This window comes from Stegostoma tigrinum, chromosome 31 (genome assembly GCF_030684315.1).
Source record: "Stegostoma tigrinum isolate sSteTig4 chromosome 31, sSteTig4.hap1, whole genome shotgun sequence".
In the NCBI taxonomy this organism is placed as follows: Eukaryota; Metazoa; Chordata; class Chondrichthyes; order Orectolobiformes; family Stegostomatidae; genus Stegostoma; species Stegostoma tigrinum.
Genome location: NC_081384.1, coordinates 1,889,923 through 1,915,298, shown reverse-complemented (window position 1 = coordinate 1,915,298; position 25,376 = coordinate 1,889,923). Strand labels below are relative to the sequence as shown.

At 45.9% G+C, this 25,376-nt stretch overlaps 1 protein-coding gene across 1 annotated transcript; it reads left to right on the top strand.

Annotated features, from left to right (window-relative positions):
- Positions 1-2,077: 2,077 nt before the first annotated feature.
- On the top strand, positions 2,078-24,248 carry ccr7 (chemokine (C-C motif) receptor 7). The gene is made up of 3 exons (XM_048560745.2): positions 2,078-2,359; positions 19,267-19,310; positions 21,124-24,248. Exons 1-3 carry the CDS (start codon positions 2,344-2,346, stop codon positions 22,237-22,239), a joined length of 1,176 nt encoding a protein of 391 aa, XP_048416702.1. The 5' UTR covers positions 2,078-2,343; the 3' UTR covers positions 22,240-24,248.
- Positions 24,249-25,376: the final 1,128 nt, after the last annotated feature.

Below are 25,376 nucleotides of genomic sequence, written 5' to 3'. Positions count from 1 at the left end.
CGATCCAGAAACCACACAGGCTGTCAAAGGAAATTAAATGACATATCAAAATCAAATTCCAGGTTTCTTAACTGTGGTTCAGTGGGTAACACCTGTGCTTTGGATTCAGTCCATTGTGGTTTCAATGCTCAGAAGATCAAGGCTAGCTCCCCAGTGCGATACTGAAGGAACGCTGTACTGTTGGAGGAGCTCCATAAAGTCATACAGCTTAGAAACAGACTCTTCGGCCCAACCATTCCATGCTGACCATAATCACAAACTAAACCCACCTGCTTGCACTTGGCCCATATCCCTCCAAACATTTTTTATTCATGTACTCACCCAAATGCCTGTTAAACAATATAACTGTACCCGGACCCACCATTTGCGCCGGAAGTTCATTCAACACAACGATCCACTCTCCATGTAAAAAATCTGCCCCCATGTCTTTTTAAATTTTTCTCCTCTCACCTTAAAAATATACCCCAAGTTTTGAAATCCTCCACTGTGGGGAAAAGACCCCTCCCATTCACCTTGTCTATACCCAACACTGTTTAAAAAACCTCTGTAATGTCACCCCTCAACCTGCTACCCTCCAGTAAGAAAAGTCCCAACCTATCCAGCCTCTGCCTTTATCTCAAACCGTAGCAATATCCTGGTCAATCCTTTTGGAACACTCACCAGTTTAATAATATCCATCCTATGACAGGGTGATCAGATTTAGACACAGTACTCTAGAATAGGCCTTACCAATGTCCTGTCCAACCTCAAGGTAACATCTCAAGGCCATGTTTGTTATGTCAGGTGGAAGACCAAATATCCATTGTGTTCGGCTCAACATTTGTCACTCAACTAAAGATTTTGTGAAATAACGCCACAGAGGCCGGTATCTTGTCACCAAGTTACCCTTTATTTACATGCGGAGCGTCCTTTACAATGATCCAGCTCCCTCAGAGCCAGCTCTCAGAGTGAATAGGATGTCTGACACTCCCGTTCTTAACTGTCAGCCAGGGCTCCTCGATTAGACCAGGTTATAGCCCCAATCAGAGAACTCACATTCTATGAGGTCCATCTGACTGACCTGGTTACAATCTCTACAGTTTGTATCACATTGCAGTCTTTGTTTGTAGGAGCTTGCTGTGGGAAATTGGCAGCTGTGCTCCTCATACTGTAAATGTGTTTGCCCTTCCGAATTGAATTCATTAGTTGGGATCAAAATGTTCTGAGTCCTCAATCTCCATTTCACTGGGAAGCAACATCATTGGTCAATCTCCTGAACCCACTGTGACCAGGAAGTGGGTTGAGAGGACCAATCAGTAGCATCTCACGGGCACTTGGCTTGGAACAATAGGACTATTTGTTGTCACTGGGTCAAAGTCCTGGAATTCTGACCCTAAAAGCATTGTGCTAGTGACCCTACATCCCAGGGCTGCAACAGTCCAGAAATGCAGCTCACCACCATGTTCTCAAGGAACAGTTAAGGATGGACACTGACACTGGTCCAACCAGCAATGTCCATTTCCTATGAATAACTATATATATTCAAAAAATAAATTAGGGATGGGAAATAAATGTCAGCCTTGGCAATACATTTTAAGAATGAATTCCAAAGGATGTACAGTTTGAGTTAGCTGCACTCATTGAAAGTCACGTGTGGGAGTCTGAGCAGGTATCTTTACCAGTGACTTTATTCTTAAAATACTGAGTAGTCACAATGGAAGTTGGTGGAGCTAGGGTACTGTATAGGACAGGAGGGGAATTGTGGATTCAGTGAATACTTTCCAAAACAAAGTTAATGTTTAAGCCAGTGTAAAACTCCCTCTTTGTGGTAAAACTGCAACATTCAATAAATCCCCAGTGCTGTGACATTTACCAGAAATGGTGCGTGACCAAGCCTCAGGAACGTTGGACGGTCCCTCATGTCCACGAGCCTCAGTTACTTTTCTAGAAGTGCTTTCATCAGTTGAGTCTTAGCTTTAGAAATGATCTTGCTGTTTCATCAGCTGACAGGGAAGTCCCTAAGCAGCCCACCTCCGTCGCTAGCTCTGTCTCGTTTCATTAGCATGTAGCTTGTCAGAGCATGACTCTCTCTAACAGTTCACTCAAGTAGTGTGACAGAGCACACAAGCAAGCCAGACTAGTTGCAGAAGCAGAATTTCAGAGTTTAAGAAAATCACAAAAAGTTAGTGATTTAAAAAGTGAGAGAGATTTAGCCAGAGGGAGAAAGGAAAATCAAGGTTCCTAAGGTTCTAGAAGTCAAAGGATTTCACTGGAATCATTTTTTAAAGAAACTGAACTCTTCCTGCCTTTGTGTGTAGCAGGTGTCTAAAGAGAATTTGCTCTGCAGCTTTTACTGAAACTATCATGACTGCATCTGTAGGTAAGTGCACTCTGACTTGTTCCTCTGATTGTTAACTGGTTTCTCACATTTCTGGATGAACAACCCGATTTACAAAAGTGTAAAAATATCTTTGAGCACAATGTGCAGACAGTAGCAGTACAAGCTATGGAGTAGATGGTTTTGATATGGTTTAGTGATTATTAGATTACTACCATTTGTGGGAGGTTTCAGTTACAGCGTTATGTGTTTACACTGAAAATGTCCTTGTCCAGCTAGTTAGAGGAATTATTAACAGGGAGATAATGAACTTCATGCAGAGGTGTGACTTTTATTATCATTTAACAAATAATGATAACAAGTCTTAAACAAAATAGGGTCCAAGTGTGACATTCAGCTGAATATGAAATGTATTCTTAACGTTCAGTGTTTACACCAACAGGAGATCAGTTCTTAATTACAAACATTGCTCCCTCGAAATGTTTCGTTTAATATCCATTCATCGGACATGGGCATCATTTATTGTCTGTCCCTAATTGCCCCCTTGAGAAGGTGGGGGTGAGCTGCCTTCTGGAACCGCTGCAGCCCATGTGCTGTAGATAGACCCACAGTACCATTCAGGAGGGAATTCCAGGATTTTGACCCAGTGACAGTGAAGGAACGGCGATATATTTCCAAGTCAGGATGGTGAGTGACTTGGAGGGGAACTTGTGGGGGCTGGTGTTCCCATATATCTGCTGCTCTCATCCTTCTAGATGGAAGTGGTTGTGGGTTTGGAAGGTGCTGTCTGAGGATCTTTGGTGAATTTCTGCAGTGCATCTTGTCGATAGTACACACTGCTGTCACTGAGCATCGGTGGTGGAGGGAGTGGATGTTTGTGGATGTGGTGCTAATCACGTGGGAGCTGCTTCACGCTGGATGATTTCAAGCTTGTTGAGTGTTGTTGGAGCTGCACCCATTAAGGCAGGTGGGGAGTAATCCATCCCACTCCTGACTTGTGCCTTGTAGATGGTGGACAGGCTTTGGCAAATCAAGGAGTGAGTTATTCAACACAGTATCTCTGGATTGGATTTTCTGTGGAATCGGGAAGACTCAGCAAACCTAGGAAATGGCAGGTGTGACTGGAATGCAGAGATTCAGCTCCTAATTCTGACGGATCCCATTTTGCACGAATGGGAATGGCTGCATTCATACTTTCTCTATTTTAAGGCATTCAATGTGGGACTGAGGGTATCACAAATTGATGGAATAGACATCATTGCATGTGAAGGGTAAAATGCGCAATTGAAGTTTCATAAATGCCCAGCTCTTTAACCTTGAAACCAGATTGTTCTTAAGCTCTCAGTGAAGGTTTAAAAAAAACCTCCTAAGCTTCTTTAGTTGACAGGCCATCTGCTGTAAGTGAGAAAAATAACACTTCATCCAAAAAAGGACTGTTCTTAAGTCATTATGAATGTTTGGTTGAGTTTCAAAACATTCAATTCTCTCAGTAGGGATTTCTGAGTTCACAATTTTATCAATATCTTAAAGAGGAAATTAAATAATTATGTAATATTGCTTTTGGATAGAATTAGATTAAAAAAAACTAACCATTTGAAGAAAGGTAATAGTTTTGAATGGGTTATATAAATGGGAGTCTTTTTCACAATAAAGTGTGTGTGCATTAGCAGTATATTTTTCATCTTCATATGGGTCATGAGATCTGCCTTTCGGGAATTAGTGTCTACAAAGGTAACATTGAACATATAGGAACATAGAAGTAGGACCAGGCATTTTCCCCTTTGAGTCTTCTCCACCATTCAATAAGATCCTCACTGGCCCGGTTGTTGTTTTGGCTGTAACCCCCATAACATATAGGTATGAGGAGCATCAGGGTGGTTGGGTTATCAGCTGCCATTAGGTATAATGAGGACCTTTCAACAAGCCTGGCCTGCCTCAGTAACAGAAATCCATATCTCAGTTTCTGACCTCCTCCTGATGCGACTGTGTTTTTATGGTTAGGCCAGTTTAATTCCCAGTCAATGGTAACCCCAGGATGTTGATGATGGAGATTCTGTGATGGCATTGCCATTCACTTTCATGAGGAGATTGCTAGATTCTCTCTTGTTAGAGATGGGCATTGCCTGGCACTTGTGTGCCATGAACATTATTTGTTCTTATCAGTCCAAGCCTGCACCATTGCATATTGGCACAGACTGCTGCTGCAGTATCTGGGGAGTTGCAAACAGTGCTGACCAGTGTTCAATCCATAACAAACATCTCACTTCAAACTCAGTACAAAAGGGAAGGCCATGATGAAGCAGCTGAAGATGGTTGGGCCTAGGACACTACCCTGAGGAGCTCCTGCAGAGATGTCCTGAAGTTAAGATGACTGACCTCCAACAACAGCAACCATCCTCCTACGTGCTGAGGCGTCATACATTATTTTATGTTCAGTGAAAACTTAAGTATGTACAGAGGTCAATTTATGCGTATTCCGGCTAAAGTCTTTTATAGGCCTGTAGAGTTCTTTCATCTTTTAATTTTTTTTCTCTCTTAGAAGTGTGCCATGAATAGTTGACGGCATCATTTGAAACAGACAAAAATGTTGCCCCCTTGCTCCCATGCACCCCTTGCCCCTATCACTCCTGATCCCAGTCATCCTTGACCCCACCCCGCTAACCTAGTCACCCATAACTGTAATGTCCTGCCTCCTGATCAAACACTGACCCCAAACCCCTGCCCTCAGTCAGCCACCCCCAGATTTCCGAACAACACAACCTCAGTTCCAAGGAGGTGACTGGAGAGTGTGGAAGGAAATGTAAAAGGCCAATAACTAAAATCTCAGCATGATGTTTGTGAACTGAATCCTTGTTTGGTAGTTGCTGTGTTGAAGAGACAACTCATCTACACTGAATATTAAAATGAAGGTAGCTCTTCACTGGTTCCCCAGGAAGGAATGTTAAAATACTGAGCAAAGGAGATGACATTCCTGGATCCTTCTTCAATTGACGATCAGAATAAGTAAATTCTTGCCTTGGTTTTCTGCATAAGAATCCATTCCTTCATCTTTGAGTCATTTGCCTCCTTGGTCGCTGTCCAAGGCGGAACCAGGGCATTGACGTCCTCAGCATTTTCTCTGGACTTGAGCTCGGTTTTGGACCTCATATACCCACATACTTCATCAAGACCCCATACTCCCCCTCCGCAACATCTCCCAAGCTCACTCTTGCCCCTACCCTTGGCCCTACCTCAGCTTTTCTGTTGCTGAAACCTTCATCCATGCAATTGTCACCCCTAAACCCAGCTGACCATGTCCCAATAGAATAATCTCACAGGCCATTTAAAACTTTACCCAACTCACATCAAGTCCCTCTCCCTGAATGGCTAATTGCCTCCATTGAGCCCCTGCTGGTCAGCCTTCAATGTTAGCGTTCTCACCCTCGTTTTCCTTTCTCTCCATGGTCTATTTACTCCCTGATGTAGAAACATAGAAGATGAGAGCAGGTCTCGGCTATTTGACCCCTCGAGCCTGTTCTGCCACTCAATATGGCCATGGCTGATCCTGCCCTAATATCCAACATACCCTAATCCCTCCCCAGCTCCCTTGGTCCCTTTAGCCACCAGAGCTATTTCGAAAATATTCAATATTTTGACCTCAACCACTTTCTGTGGTAGTGAATTCCAGAGGATCCCCACTCTCTGGGCGAAGAAATTCCTCCTCATCTCAGTCCTAAAAGGTTCTCCCCTTATCCTTAAACTATGACCTCCAGTTCTGGACTCCCCCATAATCAGGAACATCCCTCCTGCATCCAACCTGTCTAGTCCTGTTAGAATTTTATAGGTTTCAATGACAACCCCCCTTATTCTTCTAAATCCCCATGAATACAATCCTAACCAACTCAATCTCTCCTCGTACTTCAGTCCTGCCATCGCAGGAACCAATTCGGTAAATCTTTGTTGAACTCCCTCCACAGCAAGATCCGTCCTCAGGTAAGGAGATGAAACCTGCTCACAGTATTCCAGGTGTGGCCTCTACAAGTCCCTGTATAATTGCAGCATTCCATCCTTGTTCCTCCAATCTCACTATGAAGCCCAAAATACAGTTTGCCTTCCTTATTGCAGCTGCGCACTTACTTTTAGTGACTGGTGCAGGAGGATACTGAGTTCTCATTGAACATTCCCCTTTCTCCATTTAGAATTTCAGGTAATAATCTGCCTTCCTATATTAGCTACCAAATTGAATAATCTCACATTTATCCACATTATACAACATCTGCTATGTATTGCCCACTCAATCAGCTAAATCACACTGTGACATCTCTACTGCCTCCTCACAGCTAACCCCTTCCCCACCCAGTTTTGCATCATCTGCAAATGTTTAGATATTACATTTAGTTCCCTCACCTAACTCATTAACTATCTCTGAAACCTCCAGCCTCACTATCCCCTGTACTGCGCCCATACTGAATTCTACACTCAGCATCGGCTGCTGTGATAATGCCTCGAGCCCTCTGTCTGCCCGCTCTCCTCCTCTAACATGCACTGTAGGATCCCAGCACCGCAGGATTGAGGTTTTATGTACCCCATGTGGAGCCAGAGAGATGCATTATTCATACATGAGGATCAGAAACCACTGTGGAATGGGGCACTTGGATCAGAATGTTCATTAGCATCAGAAACACAACAAAGGCCCCCTTCCTCTCGTTCCTCAATGGGACAGGTCATTACTAACATGGACATTATTCACAAATTTATGACATGAGTGAGCTCACTGGCAAGGACTATCACCAACCAAACTTCCTCTCTTACCCCTCCCCTCCCCATTCTCCCCCTTCCTTCCCCATTCCCCCTCCCCCTTCCACATCCCACCTCCCATGGCCCAATATCCCCTCTCGCTTCCCCATTTCCCCTTCTCCCCCATTCCCACTCCTCCTCCCCACCCCCCTTCTCCCTTCCCCTTTTCCCCTCTGCCTTCCCCATTCCCCCCCACCATACTCTCCTCTCCCTTTCCCATTCCCCTTTTCCCTTCCACATTCCTTCTCTTCCTTCCCCATTCCTCCTCTCCCTTCCCCATTCCTCCTTCCTCTTCCCCATTCCCCCTTTCCCTTCCCCATTCCTCCTCTCCCTTCCCCATTCCTGCTCTCCCTTCCCTATTCCCCATTCTCTTCCCCATTCCTCCTCTCCCTTCCCCATTCCTCCTTTCTCTTCCCCATTCCCCCTTTCCCTTCCCCACTCCTCCTTTCGCCTGCCCATTCCTCCTCTCCCTGCACTACCACTTTTTTCTGCTTTCTCAATCTGTTTCTCTCCACCTTGTGCTTTCTGCTTTATCTCCATTTTGTAGCTAATTACTCCATAGCTCACCTTTCCACTTCCCACCATCTGTGTGTCCCTTTATATTGTTTTCTCTTTGTCTGAACTCTCCCTCTCTAGCTCTCTCTCTCCTTCTTACTCTGTCGCTTGCTCTCCTTTTTTTCTGTCACATCAGTTTGTATTTTTCATTCCATTTGTCTCTTCACAAGTTCATTTCAGGTTTTCTCTCAGTCCCTACTTCTTTATCACTCTCTTACTCAATCTTCATTCCTGTCTGTGGACAACGGTCTCTTTGTCACCATGTCCTATGTCTCAATGTTAACTCTTTCAACCTCTGCCCCACTCACACTCTGCTATATCTTGTTCTCATTTTCTATTTCTCTATCTCACTTACATTTACTGTTTCAACCTCAATGTCTGATTTTCATACTCACTGACTCATTCTCATTCTGTTTCTATACACTGAATCTATTTTCTATTTTTATCATCCTTTAGGTTTACTGTTTTTGTGTCTTTTCTCCTGTTTGGCCGTTTCATCACTTTACTCTCATTTTTTATATCTCTCTATCCCCCTCCTCATATTCTGTGACTCCAGCTCTTGTTGCTTCGTCGCTATCCCTTTCTTTCGCCTCTTTTACTTCTCAATTGCAATCATTTTCTCTCTCCCTTTCTTTTCCAGTGCATGTGTCACACTTACTTAATCACACTTACTTACTACTGAACCTGGAATTTTGGCAGAGATTCTCAATCTGATTCTTTCACAAACCATAATGTGCTGATGTTCTTCCTTCAGCTACAACTTTCTGCATTCTCCCAATCCTACAGCAACATCCAATATTTCATTTGGAAGTCATGGATAAGTTGGGAATGTGCCTGAATTTACACAAGTCGCATCAAAGGTTACTACACAAACCAACATTAGGAGGTATCGTTGATTGTGAGTAAGCTTATCAAAAATTACAGTGGGATCTTGATCAAATGGGGAAGTGGGCAGAGGATTGGCAAATGCAATTCAATACAGATAAGTGTGAGGTGTTGCACTTTGGACTTGTACAGTAAATGGTAAAGTCCTGAGGAGTGTTGTAGAACAGAGGGGCTGAGGAGTACAAGTATACAGTTTGTTAAAAGCAGCGTAACAGATGGACAGGGTAGTGAAGAAGGCATTCAGCATGCTTGCCTTCATCAGTCGAGGCATTCAGTACAGGAGTTGGGATGTTATGTTACAGTTATATAAGTTGCTGGTGAGGTCGCACTCGGAGTATTGTGTACAGTTTTGCTCACCCTGTTATAGGAAAGACATGGTTAAACTGGGAAGTGTGCAAAGAAGACTTACAAGGATGTTGTCAGGACTAGTAGGCCTGAGTTATAGGGAGAGTTTGGCCAGAATAGGACTTTCTTTCTTTAAACGTAGCAGAATGAGGAGTGACCTTATTGAGGTGTATAAAATCACAAGGGGCATAGGTAGGATGAATGCATATAGGCTTTTCCCCAGGTTTGGGGAATGGAAAACCAGGTTTAAGGTGGGAGGGGATAGATTTAGGAAGGACCTGAGAAGCACCTTCGTCATGCAGAGAGTGGTGCGTATATGGAGCAAGCTGCCAGCGTAAGTAGTTGAGGCAGGTACAGTAGTAACATTTTAAAAGCACTTGGATAGGTACATGGATGGGAAGAGTTTAGAGGGATATAGACCAAATGTAGGCAATTGGAACTCACTGAGTGGGCACCATGGTCAGCATGGACCAGTTAGGGCTGAAGGGCCTGTTTCCATGTTGCATTTATCTGTAACTAAGAAATCACAGGGTAGGGACCATATTAGAATAGACAAAGGATTGGCTCACTAACTGGAAGCAGGGAATATGGATAAATGGGCCTTTTTCAGGTTGGCGAGTTGTAACCAGTGGAGTCCCACAGAGATCTGTAATGGGACCTCAGCTCTTTATAATTAGATCACAGCCTGGATGGTGGGGGTTAATGTGAGGTTTGTACAGTTACTGATCACACCAGGACAATGTAGGGGAGCAAATTGTCAAGAACAGGCAAAGAGTCTACAAATGCATACAGATCGGAGAAGTCAATGGGCAAAAGTTGGCATTTGGGAAGATGTGAACTTGCTTATTTTGACAGGAAGAATAGAACAGCAATGCATTACTTCAATAGAGAGAGATTATAGAACTCTGAGGTGCAGAAGGATCTGGGTGCATCTGGCACATGAATCACAAAAGGTTAGGATCAGGTACAGCATGTTATTTGGAAGGCAAATGGAATCTATTACAAGGGGAAAGGAATATGTAGGGAGGTACGTTTTGCTACATTTGAAGAGGGCACTGGTGAGACCACATCTGGAATATTGTGTACAGTTTGGACTCCTTATTTGGAAATGAATATTATGTTTCAGGGTCTAGGCCCAAAAAGTCAGCTTTTGTGCTCCTAAGATGCTGCTTGGCCTGCTGTGTTCATCCAGCTCCACACTTTGTTATCTCGGATTCTCCAGCATCTGCAGTTCCCATTATCTCTGATTATTTGTTTCAGAAGCTATTTTAAAAACTTCACGCAACTCATTCCTAAAGTGAAGGAATTATTTTGTGAAGAATGGTTGAACAGGTTGAGTCTAAGCCCGTTGGAGTTAGGAAGAATGAGAAGCGCTTTTATTGAAGTGTGTAAGATGCTGAGGAGACTGGGTGTGGTGGGCACTGAGAGGACGGTTCTTCTGGTGTGAGAAGGTGGAACTAGGACAGGCAGTTTAATTAGGGGTCTTCCTTTTAAAATGGAGATGAAGAATTGTTTTTCTTTCCAATGGTTGATGATCTGCAGAATTCTCTTCACCAGATAGCAGCCAAGGCTGGCTTATTCAATGTTCTGAAGGATGATTTAGAGAGAATTTTGATAGACAGGACTTTCAGATCATGGGAGGAGGGGCTATCAGAAAGGTGGAGCTGTGACCACAACCAGATCAGCCGTGACCATATTGAATAATGGAGCAGGCTTGAGGGGCTGAATAGCCTGCTCCTCAAGCCTGCTCCTGTTCCTAAATTCCTGTGTTCCTGAATCCCAAATAAAAACCAAGGACAGCTGTGGTCAAGGATTCAGAATGACAAACTGGGAAATACTGCAGACCCAACATTGACATGTTGCTAAGTCAATAGACAATATAGACAATAGACAATAGATGCTGGAGTAGGCCATTTGGCCCTTCGAGCCAGCACCACCATTCATTATGATCATGGCTGATCATCCACACTCAGTATTCTGTCCCTGCCTTATCCCCATAACCCTTGATTCCACTATCTTTAAGAGCTCTATCTATCTCTTTCTTGAAAGTATCCAGAGAGTTGGCCTCCACTGCCTTCTGGGGCAGAGCATTCCGTATATCCACCACTCTCTGGGTGAAGAAGTTTTTCCTCAATTCTGTTCTAAATGGCCTGCCCCTTATATTGGATAGCAGTAACAGAATAGGTCAGAGTCAGCATGGATTTACGAAGGGGAAATCGTACTTGGCTAATCTTCTGGAATTTTTTGAGGATGTATCTATGAAGATAGATAAGGGAAAGCCAGTGCATGTAGTGTACCTGGACTTTCAGAAAGCCTTTGATAAAGTCCCGCATAGGAGATTGGTGAACAAAATTAGGGCACATGGTATTGGGGGCAAAATACTGAGTTGGATTGAAAATTGGCTGGCTGACAGGAAGCAAATAGTAGTGATAAACGGGTCCGTTTTGGAATGGCAGGCAGTGACCAGTGGGGTACCACAAGGTTCGGTGCTGGGACCACAGCTGTTTACGATATATATTAATGATATAGACAAAGGCATTAGAAGTAATATTAGCAAATTTGCTGATGACACAAAGTTGGATGGCAGTGTGAAATGTGAGGAGGATGTTATTAGAATACAGGGTGACTTGGACAGGCTAGGTGAGTGGACGGATGCATGGCAGATGCAGTTTAATGTGGATAAATGGGAGGTTATCCACTTTGGTGGCAAGAACAGGAAGGCAAATTACTATCTAAATGGAGTCAAGTTAGGTAAAGGGGAAGCACAACGAGATCTAGGTGTTCTTGTATATCAGTCAATGAAAGCAAGCATGCAGGTACAGCAGGCAGTGAAGAAAGCTAATAGCATGCTGGCCTTCATCACAAGAGGAATTGAGTATAGGAGAAAATAGGTCCTTTTGCAGCTATACAGGGCCCTGGTGAGACCACACCTGGAGTATTGTGTGCAGTTTGGTCTCCAAATTTGAGGAAGGACATTCTTGCTATTGAGGGAGTGCAGCGTAGGTTCACAAGGTCAATTCCCAGAATGGCGGGACTATCATATGTTGAAAGATTGGAGCGACTGGGCTTGTATACTCTTGAGTTTAGAAGGATGAGAGGGGATCTGATTGAGGCGTATAAGATTATTAAGGGATTAGACACTGTGGAGGCAGGAAGCATGTTTCCGCTGAGGGGTGAGTCCAGAACCAAAGGACACAATTTAAAAATAAGGGGTAGGCCATTTAGAACAGAGTTGAGGAGAAACTTCTTCACCCAGAGTGGTGGATATATGGAATGCTCTGCCCCAGAAGACAGTGGAGTCCAACTCTCTGGATACTTTTAAGAAAGAGATAGATAGAGCTCTTAAAGATAGTGGAATGAAGGGTTATGGGGATAAGGCAGAACAGGATACTAATTGTGGATGATCAGCAATGATCATAATGAATGGTGGTGCTGGCTCAAAGGTCCGAATGGCCTACTTCTGCACCTATTGTCTATTGTCTATATTGTCTATTGACTTAGCAACATGTCAATGTTGGGTCTGCAGTATTTTTAAGCTGTGTCCTCTGGTTCTGGACTCAGCCATCAGCGGAAACATGCTTCCTGCCTACAGAGTGCCCAATCCCTTAATAATCTTATATGCCTCAATCAGATCCCCTCTCATCCTTCTAAACTCAAGTGTATACAAGCCCAGTCGCTCCAACCTTTCAACATACGATAGTCCTGCCATTCTGGGAATTGACCTCGTGAACCTACGCTGCACTCCCTCAATAGCAAGAATGTCCTTCCTCAATCTTGGAGACCAAAACTGCACACGATACTCCAGGTGTGGTCTCACCAGGGCCCTGTATAGCTGCAAAAGGACCTATTTTCTCCTATACTCAATTCCTCTTGTGATGAAGGCCAGCATGCTATTAGCTTTCTTCACTACCTGCTGTACCTGCATGCTTGCTTTCATTGACTGATATACAAGAACACCTAGATCTCGTTGTGCTTCCTCTTTACCTAACTTGACTCCATTGAGATAGTAATTTACCTTCCTGTTCTTGCCACCAAAGTCGATAACCTCCCATTTATCCACATTAAACTGCATCTGCCATGCATCCGTCCACTCACCTAGCCTGTCCAGGTCACCCTGTATTCTCATAACATCCTCCTCACATTTCACACTGCCGCCCAGATTTGTGTCATTCTGGAAGCAAGCAGTTACAGAATTTGTGACTGGAGTTTTGAGTTTCAAAGTTACATTTCTGATGAAATCACCAGCATCTCAGAGGTTTAAACTATCAGATGCGTGCTAAGTTCAATAAGAGGTCTCTTGGTTTTGTTATTAACAGTGTCGTACAAACCGTCTGCCTATGGCTCATGAGCCTCTCAGTTTCAGAACCTGCCCCCATCCTTTATTGCAAAGGAGGTTTAATCTTCCAACATTTTTCTAATTTTAAATGCATGCTCTTGTTGCATTCCCAAAGCTACCTGTCGCCTCTCTCTACTGCTGCTGCCATTTACATTGGTTGTCACTGTATCATTCACAGCTATCACCTTGTAATTGATCTCACAGTGACCCGAGGACAAGGCAAGGAGAATGATAATGGGATCGTTGGGTCTGATACCAATCTCGTGACTTGTGCTGGTCATTTGACCGCATTAGACTCAGCTGTGATGCTCCAGCTGCTACTCACTATTGGGACTCATGCTCTGCAGGATTATCTGAGATAATTCCAGGTACATTCCATATGGTGGAGAACAGAAGGAAGCCGATGAAAGGAATCTGAGCAGATTTCAGGAGGACTTCATTGTCTGGTTAAATTTCACAGAGTCTGTCAGTGAGTTACATTCCCAGCTCCCTCAGAGAAGACCAAGGTAAGGCAGTGCAGTGCTAATGGGGTGCAACACTGTCAGTGACAGGTGAGCTTTTAAACTGGGACTGTCACTGGCACCTTGAGTGGATGCAAAAGGCCAAAAGGCACAAAGATCAAGCACACAGCCCCTGTCCCAGGTCCAATAGTTACCCCTCAACCATCAGCATTGAATAATGTATTAAATGGTTGATTTAGTTGCTATTGGCGGGAGCTTGCTCTGTGTAAATTATCTATCAACACATCAGAATTACTTCATTGATTGTGAGGCATTTTGAGACAACCTTGAGATGTAAAAGGTGCTATATCAATGAAAATGTGCTTGTTCTTTCTATGCTTGTCTCACTCACTCAGAGGTTTCCTCAGTGATTTCTTGCACCTGGCTGTGGATTCCTAACTTTAACCTCTCCTGGTTAATTCCCTTCTCTCTAAGCTGCAATTCCATCTCATTTTATCTGATAAAGCAACAAGGGACTTGTTTATCAGTGAATGATGAATGATTCAGTCTTATTTTCTGATGTTTTACGTAGTAGTAATTTCTCAGAAGGAGAGGGACTGTCCCTGCCTCTAGGTCAAACCTTCACTGAAACAGGTCAGGGAAACTGGGAATTTAGGTAGAATTTAGATCATCATCAGTTTTAGTTACCTGTAGCAGTTTGCTCCCAGTTACCAAACACCCATTTTCCAGCACTCTGCCTTTTGCTGACTGCTCCACAGTAACTTGGCCCCAGTGAACATAAGATGGCTCTGGTAAAAATAATCACACAAAACTGTTCGACCGAATCTAATAACACAACTGTGATTTGTTTCAGGCTTTCTCAGAATGACACTCAGAAACCCAAATTGCCTGGGTCTGAAGTTTTGAAATAAGTGATAAATGCAGTACTGACAGTGACTGCTCGGTCCACTCTATTTGTGCCGACTCTCAAAAGCGCTGTCCAATCAGCTCACTCTGCTCTGTTGCGATAGCTCTGCAAACATTTATTTCAAATATCAATCCAACCCTCTTTAGAATACAGTGACTGATTCTGTGATCAGGCAGGAACCCGATCACAGCGACTCGCTGCACGAGGTAGCAGGCTGAGTTTTACAAAATCTGCAACTTGGCCGTGAGCTGGGAAAGTCGGAAAATTCGTGGCAGGAGATGTCAGAAGGAACTACATGGTTCCTGGATGCTCCCACAGTGACTGTAGCTCAGCAGGATTTTGTCCAAAGATGGAAGGACATGTTTCTAATTAAATGGGCAATCAGTGGGCATTTTGCAGTTGCTGAGGGATGTAACTGATGGTGCCCCAGCTCCTTGCTGTGTGGAGAGCCTCCCAGTGGGTTTTGGGGTGATGTGGGGGGAGGCTGTGAAGGATTTCCGTGGTGTTTCTCTGAGCTCTCAGCGTTGTGATTGGGCCAGATACTCAGAGGTAGATTCCTGCCTAATGGCGTTGTGGTAATGTCACTGCCCAGAGGCCCAGGCTAACGCTGTGGGGACCCAGCAGTTGGTGAAATTGAGAGATAATGGGAACTGCAGATGCTGGAGATTCCAAGATAATAAAATGTGAGGCTGGATGAACACAGCAGGCCAAGCAGCATCTCAGGAGCACAAAAGCTGACGTTTCGGGCCTAGACCCTTCATCAGAGAGGGGGATGGGGGGAGGGAACTGGAATAAATAGGGAGAGAGGGGGAGGCGGACCGAAGATGGAGAGCAAAGAAGATAGGTGGAGAGGGTGTAGGTGGGGAGGTAGGGAGGGGATAGGTCAGTCCAGGGAAGACGGACAGGTCAAGGAGGTGGGATGAGGTTAGTAGGTAGCTGGGGGTGCGGCTGGGGGTGGGAGGAAGGGATGGGTGAGAGGAAGAACCGGTTAGGGAGGCAGAGACAGGTTGGACTGGTTTTGGGATGCAGTGGGTGGGGGGGAAGAGCTGGGCTGGTTGTGTGGTGCAGTGGGGGGAGGGGATGAACTGGGCTGGTTTAGGGATGCAGTGGGGGAAGGGGAGATTTTGAAACTGGTGAAGTCCACATTGATACCATATGGCTGCAGGGTTCCCAGGCGGAATATGAGTTGCTGTTCCTGCAACCTTCGGGTGGCATCATTGTGGCAGTGCAGGAGGCCCATGATGGACATGTCATCAAGAGAATGGGAGGGGGAGTGGAAATGGTTTGCGACTGGGAGGTGCAGTTGTTTGTTGCGAACTGAGCGCTCAGTTCGCAACAAACAACTGCACCTCCCAGTCGCAAACCATTTCCACTCCCCCTCCCATTCTCTTGATGACATGTCCATCATGGGCCTCCTGCACTGCCACAATGATGCCACCCGAAGGTTGCAGGAACAGCAACTCATATTCCGCCTGGGAACCCTGCAGCCATATGGTATCAATGTGGACTTCACCAGTTTCAAAATCTCCCCTTCCCCCACTGCATCCCTAAACCAGCCCAGTTCATCCCCTCCCCCCACTGCACCCCACAACCAGCCCAGCTCTTCCCCCCCACCCACTGCATCCCAAAACCAGTCCAACCTGTCTCTGCCTCCCTAACCGGTTCTTCCTCTCACCCATCCCTTCCTCCCACCCCCAGCCGCACCCCCAGCTACCTACTAACCTCATCCCACCTCCTTGACCTGTCCGTCTTCCCTGGACTGACCTATCCCCTCCCTACCTCCCCACCTACACCCTCTCCATCTATCTTCTTTGCTCTCCATCTTCGGTCCGCCTCCCCCTCTCTCCCTATTTATTCCAGTTCCCTCCCCCCATCCCCCTCTCTGATGAAGGGTCTAGGCCCGAAACGTCAGCTTTTGTGCTCCTGAGATGCTGCTTGGCCAGTTGGTGAAATTGAATTCAGTTAGTGTCTAGAATAGAGGGAAAGGAAAGCAGGCCCAAAAGTGCCCAAAGTGTGGAGCTGGATGAACACAGCAGGCCCAGCAGCATCTCAGGAGCACAAAAGCTGACGTTTCGGGCCTAGACCGATGAAGATGCTGCTGGGCCTGCTGTGTTCATCCAGCTCCACACTTTATTATCTTGGATTCTCCAGCATCTGCAGTTCCCATTATCTCTGATACAATCATTGTAAACTGTTGTTTTAAAAAACCCACCTGGTTCACTAATGCCCTTTAGGGAAGGAAATCTGCCAGCCTTACCCGATCTGGTCTTCGTGGGATTCCAATACACAGTAAGACGTTAACCCTCACTTATGTTTGACACAGTTAATAATGGGTAATAAATACTGGCCAGCAATACCCCCAGCCTAGCAACAGATAAATACACGTTCTGCTGCTGATAAAAGGGTTTCCATGGTGTGGGATCCACTTTTCACCTGGCCAATGAGATATCCTGACCTGAGGCCAACTTCCGCCTCATGTGACCCCTAGTCTTTTATCAATCACTTCAGATTTAGTGTTGCCTGGTTACCAACCGTAGTGGAGGTGGAAACAGATTCTCCTTGCACTCCTCCTCCACATTCTAAAGTAACAGCTAATAAAAAGGCAACCCATCTGGCCACCATCATATTGGTGTCTTTGGGATTTTACTGTGAGCACAGAGAGCTGACACTACATTTCAGAAGTACTTGTTTGGCAGTTCAGCGCGTTGGCAGGGCTGAAGCTACGCACGTCTTTCTATCAAAAAAAGCCCTAATCAAACCGGTGACCTGCCTTGAGAAGAGGAAGTGAATCTGCTCCAAGCCTTGTCCCCAAGGCATTACAAGAAAATGGCTCATTTGTACTCACTCAAACAATTTAGTTTGTAAAAGATCAACCATCAGATCAAAATCAGCACTAATTCACGGAGAGAAACGTGAGCATTGTCTAACAACTCTTAGACACCTCCTCTCCTAGTAATCTCACTTTTGTATATGAAGGGCGCTATCAGATCTCTCCAAGGTGATTGCTTGACACTGTTTCAGACTGGCCTGTGAACCCTGCAGTGCAGCAGCAATATCTGCATTTATCGGCTCTGGATCAGATAAAGCAGCTGAATAGGATGTGGTGAACAGCACCTGTGTCTGCACAGATACTCGCTGCACATTTCCCTTCAAGGCTTTGATTCACTTGTGCAGCAACCGAAGGAATATTTGAAATCTTTGCATTTGATCATATGGCCGTAAAAGCGATGAGAGGCCTGGTGCTGAGGACAGAGAGCCGAGCCAGGCTGGGATTTTCCCCCTTGTGTAATGCTAAATATTTCCTGCTGCCCAACAACAGCTTCCATTTGAACATGTTCAATTCATCCTCAATTTCTCCTCAAGGGGCCACATTTCCACCCCATTTGTGCTTCCTTAGGATGGCAGCCCCCACACCCGACCCCCAATCCCCCACTGAATGAAATTTTATGGCCTTACTCCCTGGTTAGGACCCCCATCCCCTCCCACCATCACCACCAAAGTCAATCATTTCTAACAACCTTATCGCATTCTTTAATCATCTTAAAACCTGCGATAGGGTTAGGTGTTGGTATCCTACACACACATGAACATAAAACTTAACATGTGTGTGACCAGCTTCTCACCATGTTCAAAATGCACTAAACACTGTTTTTGGGCCAAAGTAAATTCCAGTTGAACTTATTAGTTGGGTTATTCCTGGGTAACTGGGCAGATAGTATTTGAGATGGGAGACAAATAAAAGATGAAGAATGTGTCTGACCACTAATGGCAATCCAATTTATTTTAGTATTCATTTGTGGGATGTGGGCTTCGCTGGCTGGCCAGCATTTCTTGCCCGTCCCTAGTTGCCCCTTGAAAAGGTGGGGGTGAGCTGCCTTCTTGATCCGGTGCAGTCTACCTGTTGTGTGTTGACCTACAATGCCATTAGGGAGGAAATTCCAGGATTTTGACCCAGTGACAGTGAAGGAATGGCGATATATTTCCAAACCAGGAGGGTGAGTGGCTCAGAGGGGAAATTGCAGGGGGTGGTGTTCCCATGTATCTGCTGCCCCTCCCCTTCTCGATGGAAGTGGTCGTGGGTTTGGAAGGTGCTGTCTGTGGATTTTTGGTGAATTTCTGCAGTGCACCTTGTAGATGGAACACAGTGTTGGTACTAAGCATTGGTGGTGGAGGGAGTGGGATGTTTGTGGATGTGGTGCTAATCAAGCGGTTGCTTTGTCTTGGATGGTGTCAAACATCTTGAGTGTTGCTGGGGTTTGCACCCATCCAGGGCAGTGGGGAGTATTCCATCGCACTGCTGCCTTGTGCCTTGTAGACCAGGCTTTAGGGAGTCAGGGGGTAAGTTACTCGCTGCAGTATTCCCAGCTTCTGACCTGCTCTTGTAGCCACTGTGTTCATGTGGTGAGTCCAGTTGAGTTTCTGGTCAATGGTAACCCCCAGGCTGTTGATAGCAGGGATTCAGTGATGGTAACACCATTGAATGTCAGGGACAGTGGATAGATTATCTCTTATTTTTGATGGTCACAGCCTGGTATTTATGTGGCTTGATTGTTACTTGCCACTTGTCAGCCCAAGCCTGGATATTACCAGATTTTGTTGCATTTGAACATGGACTGATTCAGTATCTGAACAGTGCTGAAGATTTTGCATTAACCAACATCTCTTTTTCTCTGTCTCGCTATAGGTTCTGTTCTTCAAACACTCCTCTGTGTGGGCATGATGTCCCAGGTAGGCGACAAATTTCTTTCAATGCTGAAATAGAGTCAAACAAAAGATAGTTCGCTGATCCTAGTTTGTGGGTTTGCAGCGTAACCAAAGGGAACTTTACTCTGTATCTAACCCCTTGCTTTCCCTGCCTTGGGAGTGTTGAATAAGGGACAGTGTAGAGGAAGCTTTACTCTGAGCTGGGGTATTTAAAGAGGGGGAGAATGAGCAATGTGAGATTCAGTTTCAACAGAGTGCTCTTGGAATGTTGGGGAGTGCAAACAAAGTGTTTAACGTTGGACATGTTAACAGCGAGAGTGAGTAGAGGATATGGGAAGTACTTTCCCTGAAAGATTAAGAATCCACTGCCATTGCTTAGAGGAACTGTCATCTGAGCCCTGTTCACTGGTTGGGAATCTGAGGCAGAGAAAGGAGTGGGCTGTGGTGTTTAGGAGGGATTAAAAATTGAAACAAGAATTCAGTTCTGGAGATGTTTGTGATCAGTAAATCTTAAACACTGATTGTTTCCACACTCATGCTGAAGCTGGAACAGTCAAAGTTGAACTTGTAAACTTTCAGGCACATTGAAGTCAGTCCTTGTGATGCACACAGTAGCAAGAAGCAGGATGTGGTGAGATTCAAGACCCAGAGAAATTTTCAGAGAGTCTGAGCCAATGACACCTGTGAACAATAAAGATGGATAAATGAGGGTGAGAGAAAGTGACAGGCTGAATAATTAACTCCAAGGTGTCCATGTTTAAAAAGAACAGAAGATACAATTCTTCTTTTGCCACCATTTTCCTTCTACTCCCTCCAACATATGTCGTCCCCACTGCCACATGGACCCAGACGTTCATACAAACTGACTCTCACTGGGGTATGGGGTCTCCCACACACTGACTCTCACTGGGCTACAGTCCCACACACACACTGACTCTCACTGGGCTACAGTCCCACACACACTGACTCTCACTGGAGTACAGGGTCCCACAGACACTGACTCTCACTGGGGTACAGTGCCACACGCACTGACTCTCACTGGGGTACTGTGCCACACACACACTGACTCTCACTGGGGTGTGGGGTCTCCCACACACTGACTCTCACTGGGCTACAGTCCCACACACACACTGACTCTCACTGGGCTACAGTCGCACACACACTGACTCTCACTGGAGTACAGGGTCCCACAGACACTGACTCTCACTGGGGTACAGTGCCACACACACTGACTGTCACTGGGGTACAGTCCCACATACACACACTGGCTCTCACTGCGGTACGGGTTCTCACACACGCTGACTCTCACTGGGGTACAGTGCCACACATACTGACTGTCACTGGGGTACAGTCCCACACACACACACTGGCTCTCACTGCGGTACGGGGTCTCACACACACTGACTCTCACTGGGGTGTGGGGTCTCTCACACCCTAACTCTTCCTGGGATACAGCTCAACACACACAGTCTCTCATTGGGGCACAGTCTCACACACACTGACCCTCACAGGGGTATGGAGTTACAAACACACTGACTCTCACTGGGGTACAGTCCCACACACACTGACTCTCACTGGGGTACGGTCCCACACACACACTGACTCTCACTGGGGTACGGTCCCACACACACACTGACTCTCACTGGGGAACAGTCCCGCACACACACACTGACTCTCACCGGGTTACAGAGTGACATACTCCCACCGATGATTTGTTGATCCTGGTGAAGTCTGTGTCTGTCATTGTCTCTGTCAGTGTCTGGCTGATATTCCTGCTATGCGTGGTTTGATGACAGTGGCTCCCATCTTCCTGAATGGGTTGTGTTCTCTGTTACAGCTTGGTATCTGCTCCACCGAGCTCCCACTGCCGTCGACTACGCTGATGAATACTGTTTATGATGACTATGACTCGACTGTTGACCTGGAATCTGTGGATTACGATGGTTTTGTGCAGTGGTGCCAGAAGTCTGATGTTCGGTCTTTCCGCCAATCCTTTCTTCCAGCTATCTACACTGTCATCACTGTGCTCGGCCTCCTGGGCAATGGGCTGGTTGTCGTCACCTACATTTATTTCAAGCGCTTAAGGACAATGACTGACGTGTACCTCCTGAACCTTGCCCTGGCTGATCTGCTGTTTCTCTTCACCTTACCTTTTTGGGCTGTCAGTGTGGTCAAGCAGTGGATCTTTGGCCAAGTGATGTGTAAAGCTGTCTATGTGCTGTACCGTATCAGCTTCTTCAGTGGCATGCTGCTGCTCATGTGTATCAGTATTGACAGGTACTTCTCTATTGTCCGAGCTGCTTCAGCTCATCGGCACCGCTCCAAGGCTGTGTACTACAGTAAGATCGTCTCAGTTTGTGTTTGGCTATTCTCATTTCTTTTGTCCATGCCTGAGCTGCTCTACAGTGACCAGAAGCAGAGTGAGAATGGTCTGCTGTGCAAAATGAACCTGGATAACAGCACGATTGTCCTCACAGCTGGCACACAGTTGGCCGTGGGGTTCTTTATCCCTTTTATAGTCATGCTGTTCTGCTATTGTGTCATTATTAAGACCTTACTGTTAGCCAGGAACTTTGAAAAGAACAAAGCCATCAAAGTGATCTTTGCTGTGGTTCTGGTCTTCCTGTTGTTTCAATTACCCTACAACAGTGTGATGCTGATAGACACAATCAATGATGTTAATGCGACAGTCACCAAATGCGACGTGAGCAAGCGAATGAACATAGCCATCGATGTGACAAAGAGCCTGGCTTATGTCAGATGTTGCCTCAATCCGTTCCTCTATGCCTTCATCGGAGTGAAGTTCCGCAATGACCTGTTGAAACTGATGAAGGAGATGGGTTGCATGAGCACCGAGAAGCTGATTAAATACACCAACTTCAAGGCCACTCTGACCAGTAAACGTGGCTCTTTCGCCACTGACACAGACAGCACGACCACCTTCTCCCCATGAAACCCTCACTGTCTAAACCCACTGACAGTGTCTCCTGGAGAAACTCGCCTGCAGAGTAATGCAAAACCAGACCTGGACATTCCAAAATAAAGAGAGATTTTCACAAATGTTAATGTATCAGCGAGATGGCCCTAGAGAGAGCCTGAGCGCAGCCGTCTCTGTGACAAGGACATTAATCTCTTCGATGGGCTGTCCAGAAAACACTGCCACAGGTACTGACCAGTCACTCATTCTCAGTTTCAAACCGGTGGCTGCAATCCTGAACAATTCTTCAATTTCCTGATTCATTCACCTCACCAGCCTGACCCCTCACCCTGCCTCACCAGCCTGACCCCTCACCCTGCCTCATCAGCAGAATGGCCACAATGTTTGACAGCAGGACTTGTGAACTGCTATAGTGACATAAACTCCCTGATTCTGAGTGACAGTCATACTCATTCTCACTGTGTTGACAAACACTGTGCTTTCCAAAATTCAGCTCTTGCTCCACCAAAAACAAACATTCCTGAAACCCATCCCCAAAGGGTAACCACCATCCAATTGGTGGAATAATGTGTCCTCATCTCCGAGTTCCGGTCTTGGGACCCTGGTGTACCCCAGTGAGAGTCAGTGTGTGTGAGACTGTACCCCAGTGAGAGTCAGTGTGTGTGTGTGGGACTGTACCCCAGTGAAAATCAGTGTTTGTCTGGGACTGTACCCCAGTGAGAGTCTGTGTGTGTGTGTGTGGGACTGTACCCCAGTGAGAGTCAGTGTGTGTGGGACTGTACCCCAGTGAGAGTCAGTGTGTGTGTGTGTGGGACTGTACCCCAGTGAGAGTCAGTGTGTGTGTGTGTGTGGTACTGTACCCCAGTGAGAGTCAGTGTGTGTGTGTGTGTGGGACTGTACCCCAGTGAGAGTCAGTGTGTGTGTGTGGGACTGTACCCCAGTGAGAGTCAGTGTGTGTGTGTGGGACTGTACCCCAGTGAGAGTCAGTGTGTGTGGGACTGTACCCCAGTGAGAGTCAGTGTGTGTGTGTGGGACTGTACCCCAGTGAGAGTCAGTGTGTGTGTGTGTGGGACTGTACCCCAGTGAGAGTCAGTGTGTGTGTGTGTGTGGTACTGTACCCCAGTGAGAGTCAGTGTGTGTGTGTGTGTGGGACTGTACCCCAGTGAGAGTCAGTGTGTGTGTGTGGGACTGTACCCCAGTGAGAGTCAGTGTGTGTGTGTGGGACTGTACCCCAGTGAGAGTCAGTGTGTGTGTGTGTGGGACTGTACCCCAGTGAGAGTCAGTGTGTGTGTGTGTGGGACTGTACCCCAGTGAGAGTCAGTGTGTGTGTGTGTGGGACTGTACCCCAGTGAGAGTCAGTGTGTGTGTGTGGGACTGTACCCCAGTGAGAGTCAGAGTGTGTGTGTGTGTGTGGTACTGTACCCCAGTGAGAGTCTCTGTGTGTGTGTGTGTGTGTGTGTGTGTGTGTGTGTGTGGTACTGTACCCCAGTGAGAGTCAGTGTGTGTGTGTATGTGTGTGTGTGTGTGTGTGTGTGGTACTGTACCCCAGTGAGAGTTAGTGTGTGTGGGACTGTACCCCAGTGAGAGTCAGTGTGTGTGGGACTGTACCCCAGTGAGAGTCAGTGTGTGTGGGACCCTGGTGTACCCCAGTGAGTGTCACTTTCAGGACCAAGGAATGAAACTGCTGTTAAAAGAATACTTATTGTGGTTGTTTGAATCTTTTCCCCACATTATTGTCTATATAAATTGAAGCTATGAATGTGATGTAGATTCTGTCGTGTAAATATGTTGAATTCTGTAGGATTTGAAAAACAGAAAATTAAAAATGGGACACAAACAAAGTTCCTAGGAAACTCAGCAAGTCTGGCAGCATCTGTCAGTCCTGAGGAAGGGTCATCGGACCCGAAACGTTAACTTTGTTTTCTCCTTCACAGATGCTGCCAGACCTGCTGAGCTTTTCCAGCAACTTTGTTTCTGTTCCTGATTTACAGCATCTGCAGTTCTTTTGGTTTTAATTAAGAATGGGCGATAGCAAGGTGTGGAGCTGGATGAACACAGCAGGCCAAGCAGCATCAGAGGAGCAGGAAGGCTGACCATTCGGGCCTAGACCCTCCCCAGAAAGCTCCTGCTCCTCTGATGCTGCTGGGCCTGCTGTGTTCATCCAGCTCCACACCTCGTTACCTCAGATTCTCCAGCATCTGCGGTCCCTGCCACCTACAAATTAAAAATGGGCTTTGAATGTTCATCTTTCCCCTTTAAAATGTTGCTCCTGTTATTTTCCTCTGCTTTTAGGTTTTGAACTTATTGGGCAGTTAGTACTTCAAGCGATAATCATCACATCAAGGTCACAGGTCTGAATATTGAGGAGGGACAACACCTTTCAATATCCTGTTGCAACATCTCTTCAGATGTGGCATAATTCACAAATTCTAAGCCAGCACTAGTTTTCCTGTATCTCAGGCACTTCCTCATGCGCCTGAGCACTCTACCTCAAACTCTCCCTTTCCTCACCTTCGCAGCATTTTCCACTGGCTTCTTGGTCAGTTAGCCTCCTGCATCCTCTCCAAGAGGCTACCACAAAACACTCCCATCCCCATCGGCCCCAAACTCCCAACATTCCAGAGCCCCGGAAAATTCTTTGTGCCAGCACTGATTCCTGCTTCCCATTTCCCAGCCATGACTCTCAGCATTGAGCCACCCCTAATTCACAATCAGATTTAACCAGGAGTCACAGTCAAATGAATAAGACTTGGAAACCAGGGATTTTGAAAAACCAAAAATCTTCCGAGAACTGTAATGACCAGGACACCATCAAAATGTTGAGAATCTTTGCATCATTAGAATGTTCCCATATTAAAACTGTCACCCTGTTCTCAAATCCTTCAATGACCTCAACTCTCCTAATCCCTGTAAACTCCTGCTCTCAAACCTGCGGACATCTCTGTCGCTCCCCTGTTTCTAGCCTCTTGAACATACAGGATTTTAATCCCTGGACTTAGTGGTGTCTTACACTCCCTAACCCACCCCACCTCACACTTACTCCTTTATGTTGCTGCTCCTTCAAAGTAACCTCTATCATGTTGAAATATTTCATAACGCAGACCTAGTACCAGATTTTTATTTAATTAAATTCCTGTGAAGTGCTTTGTGAG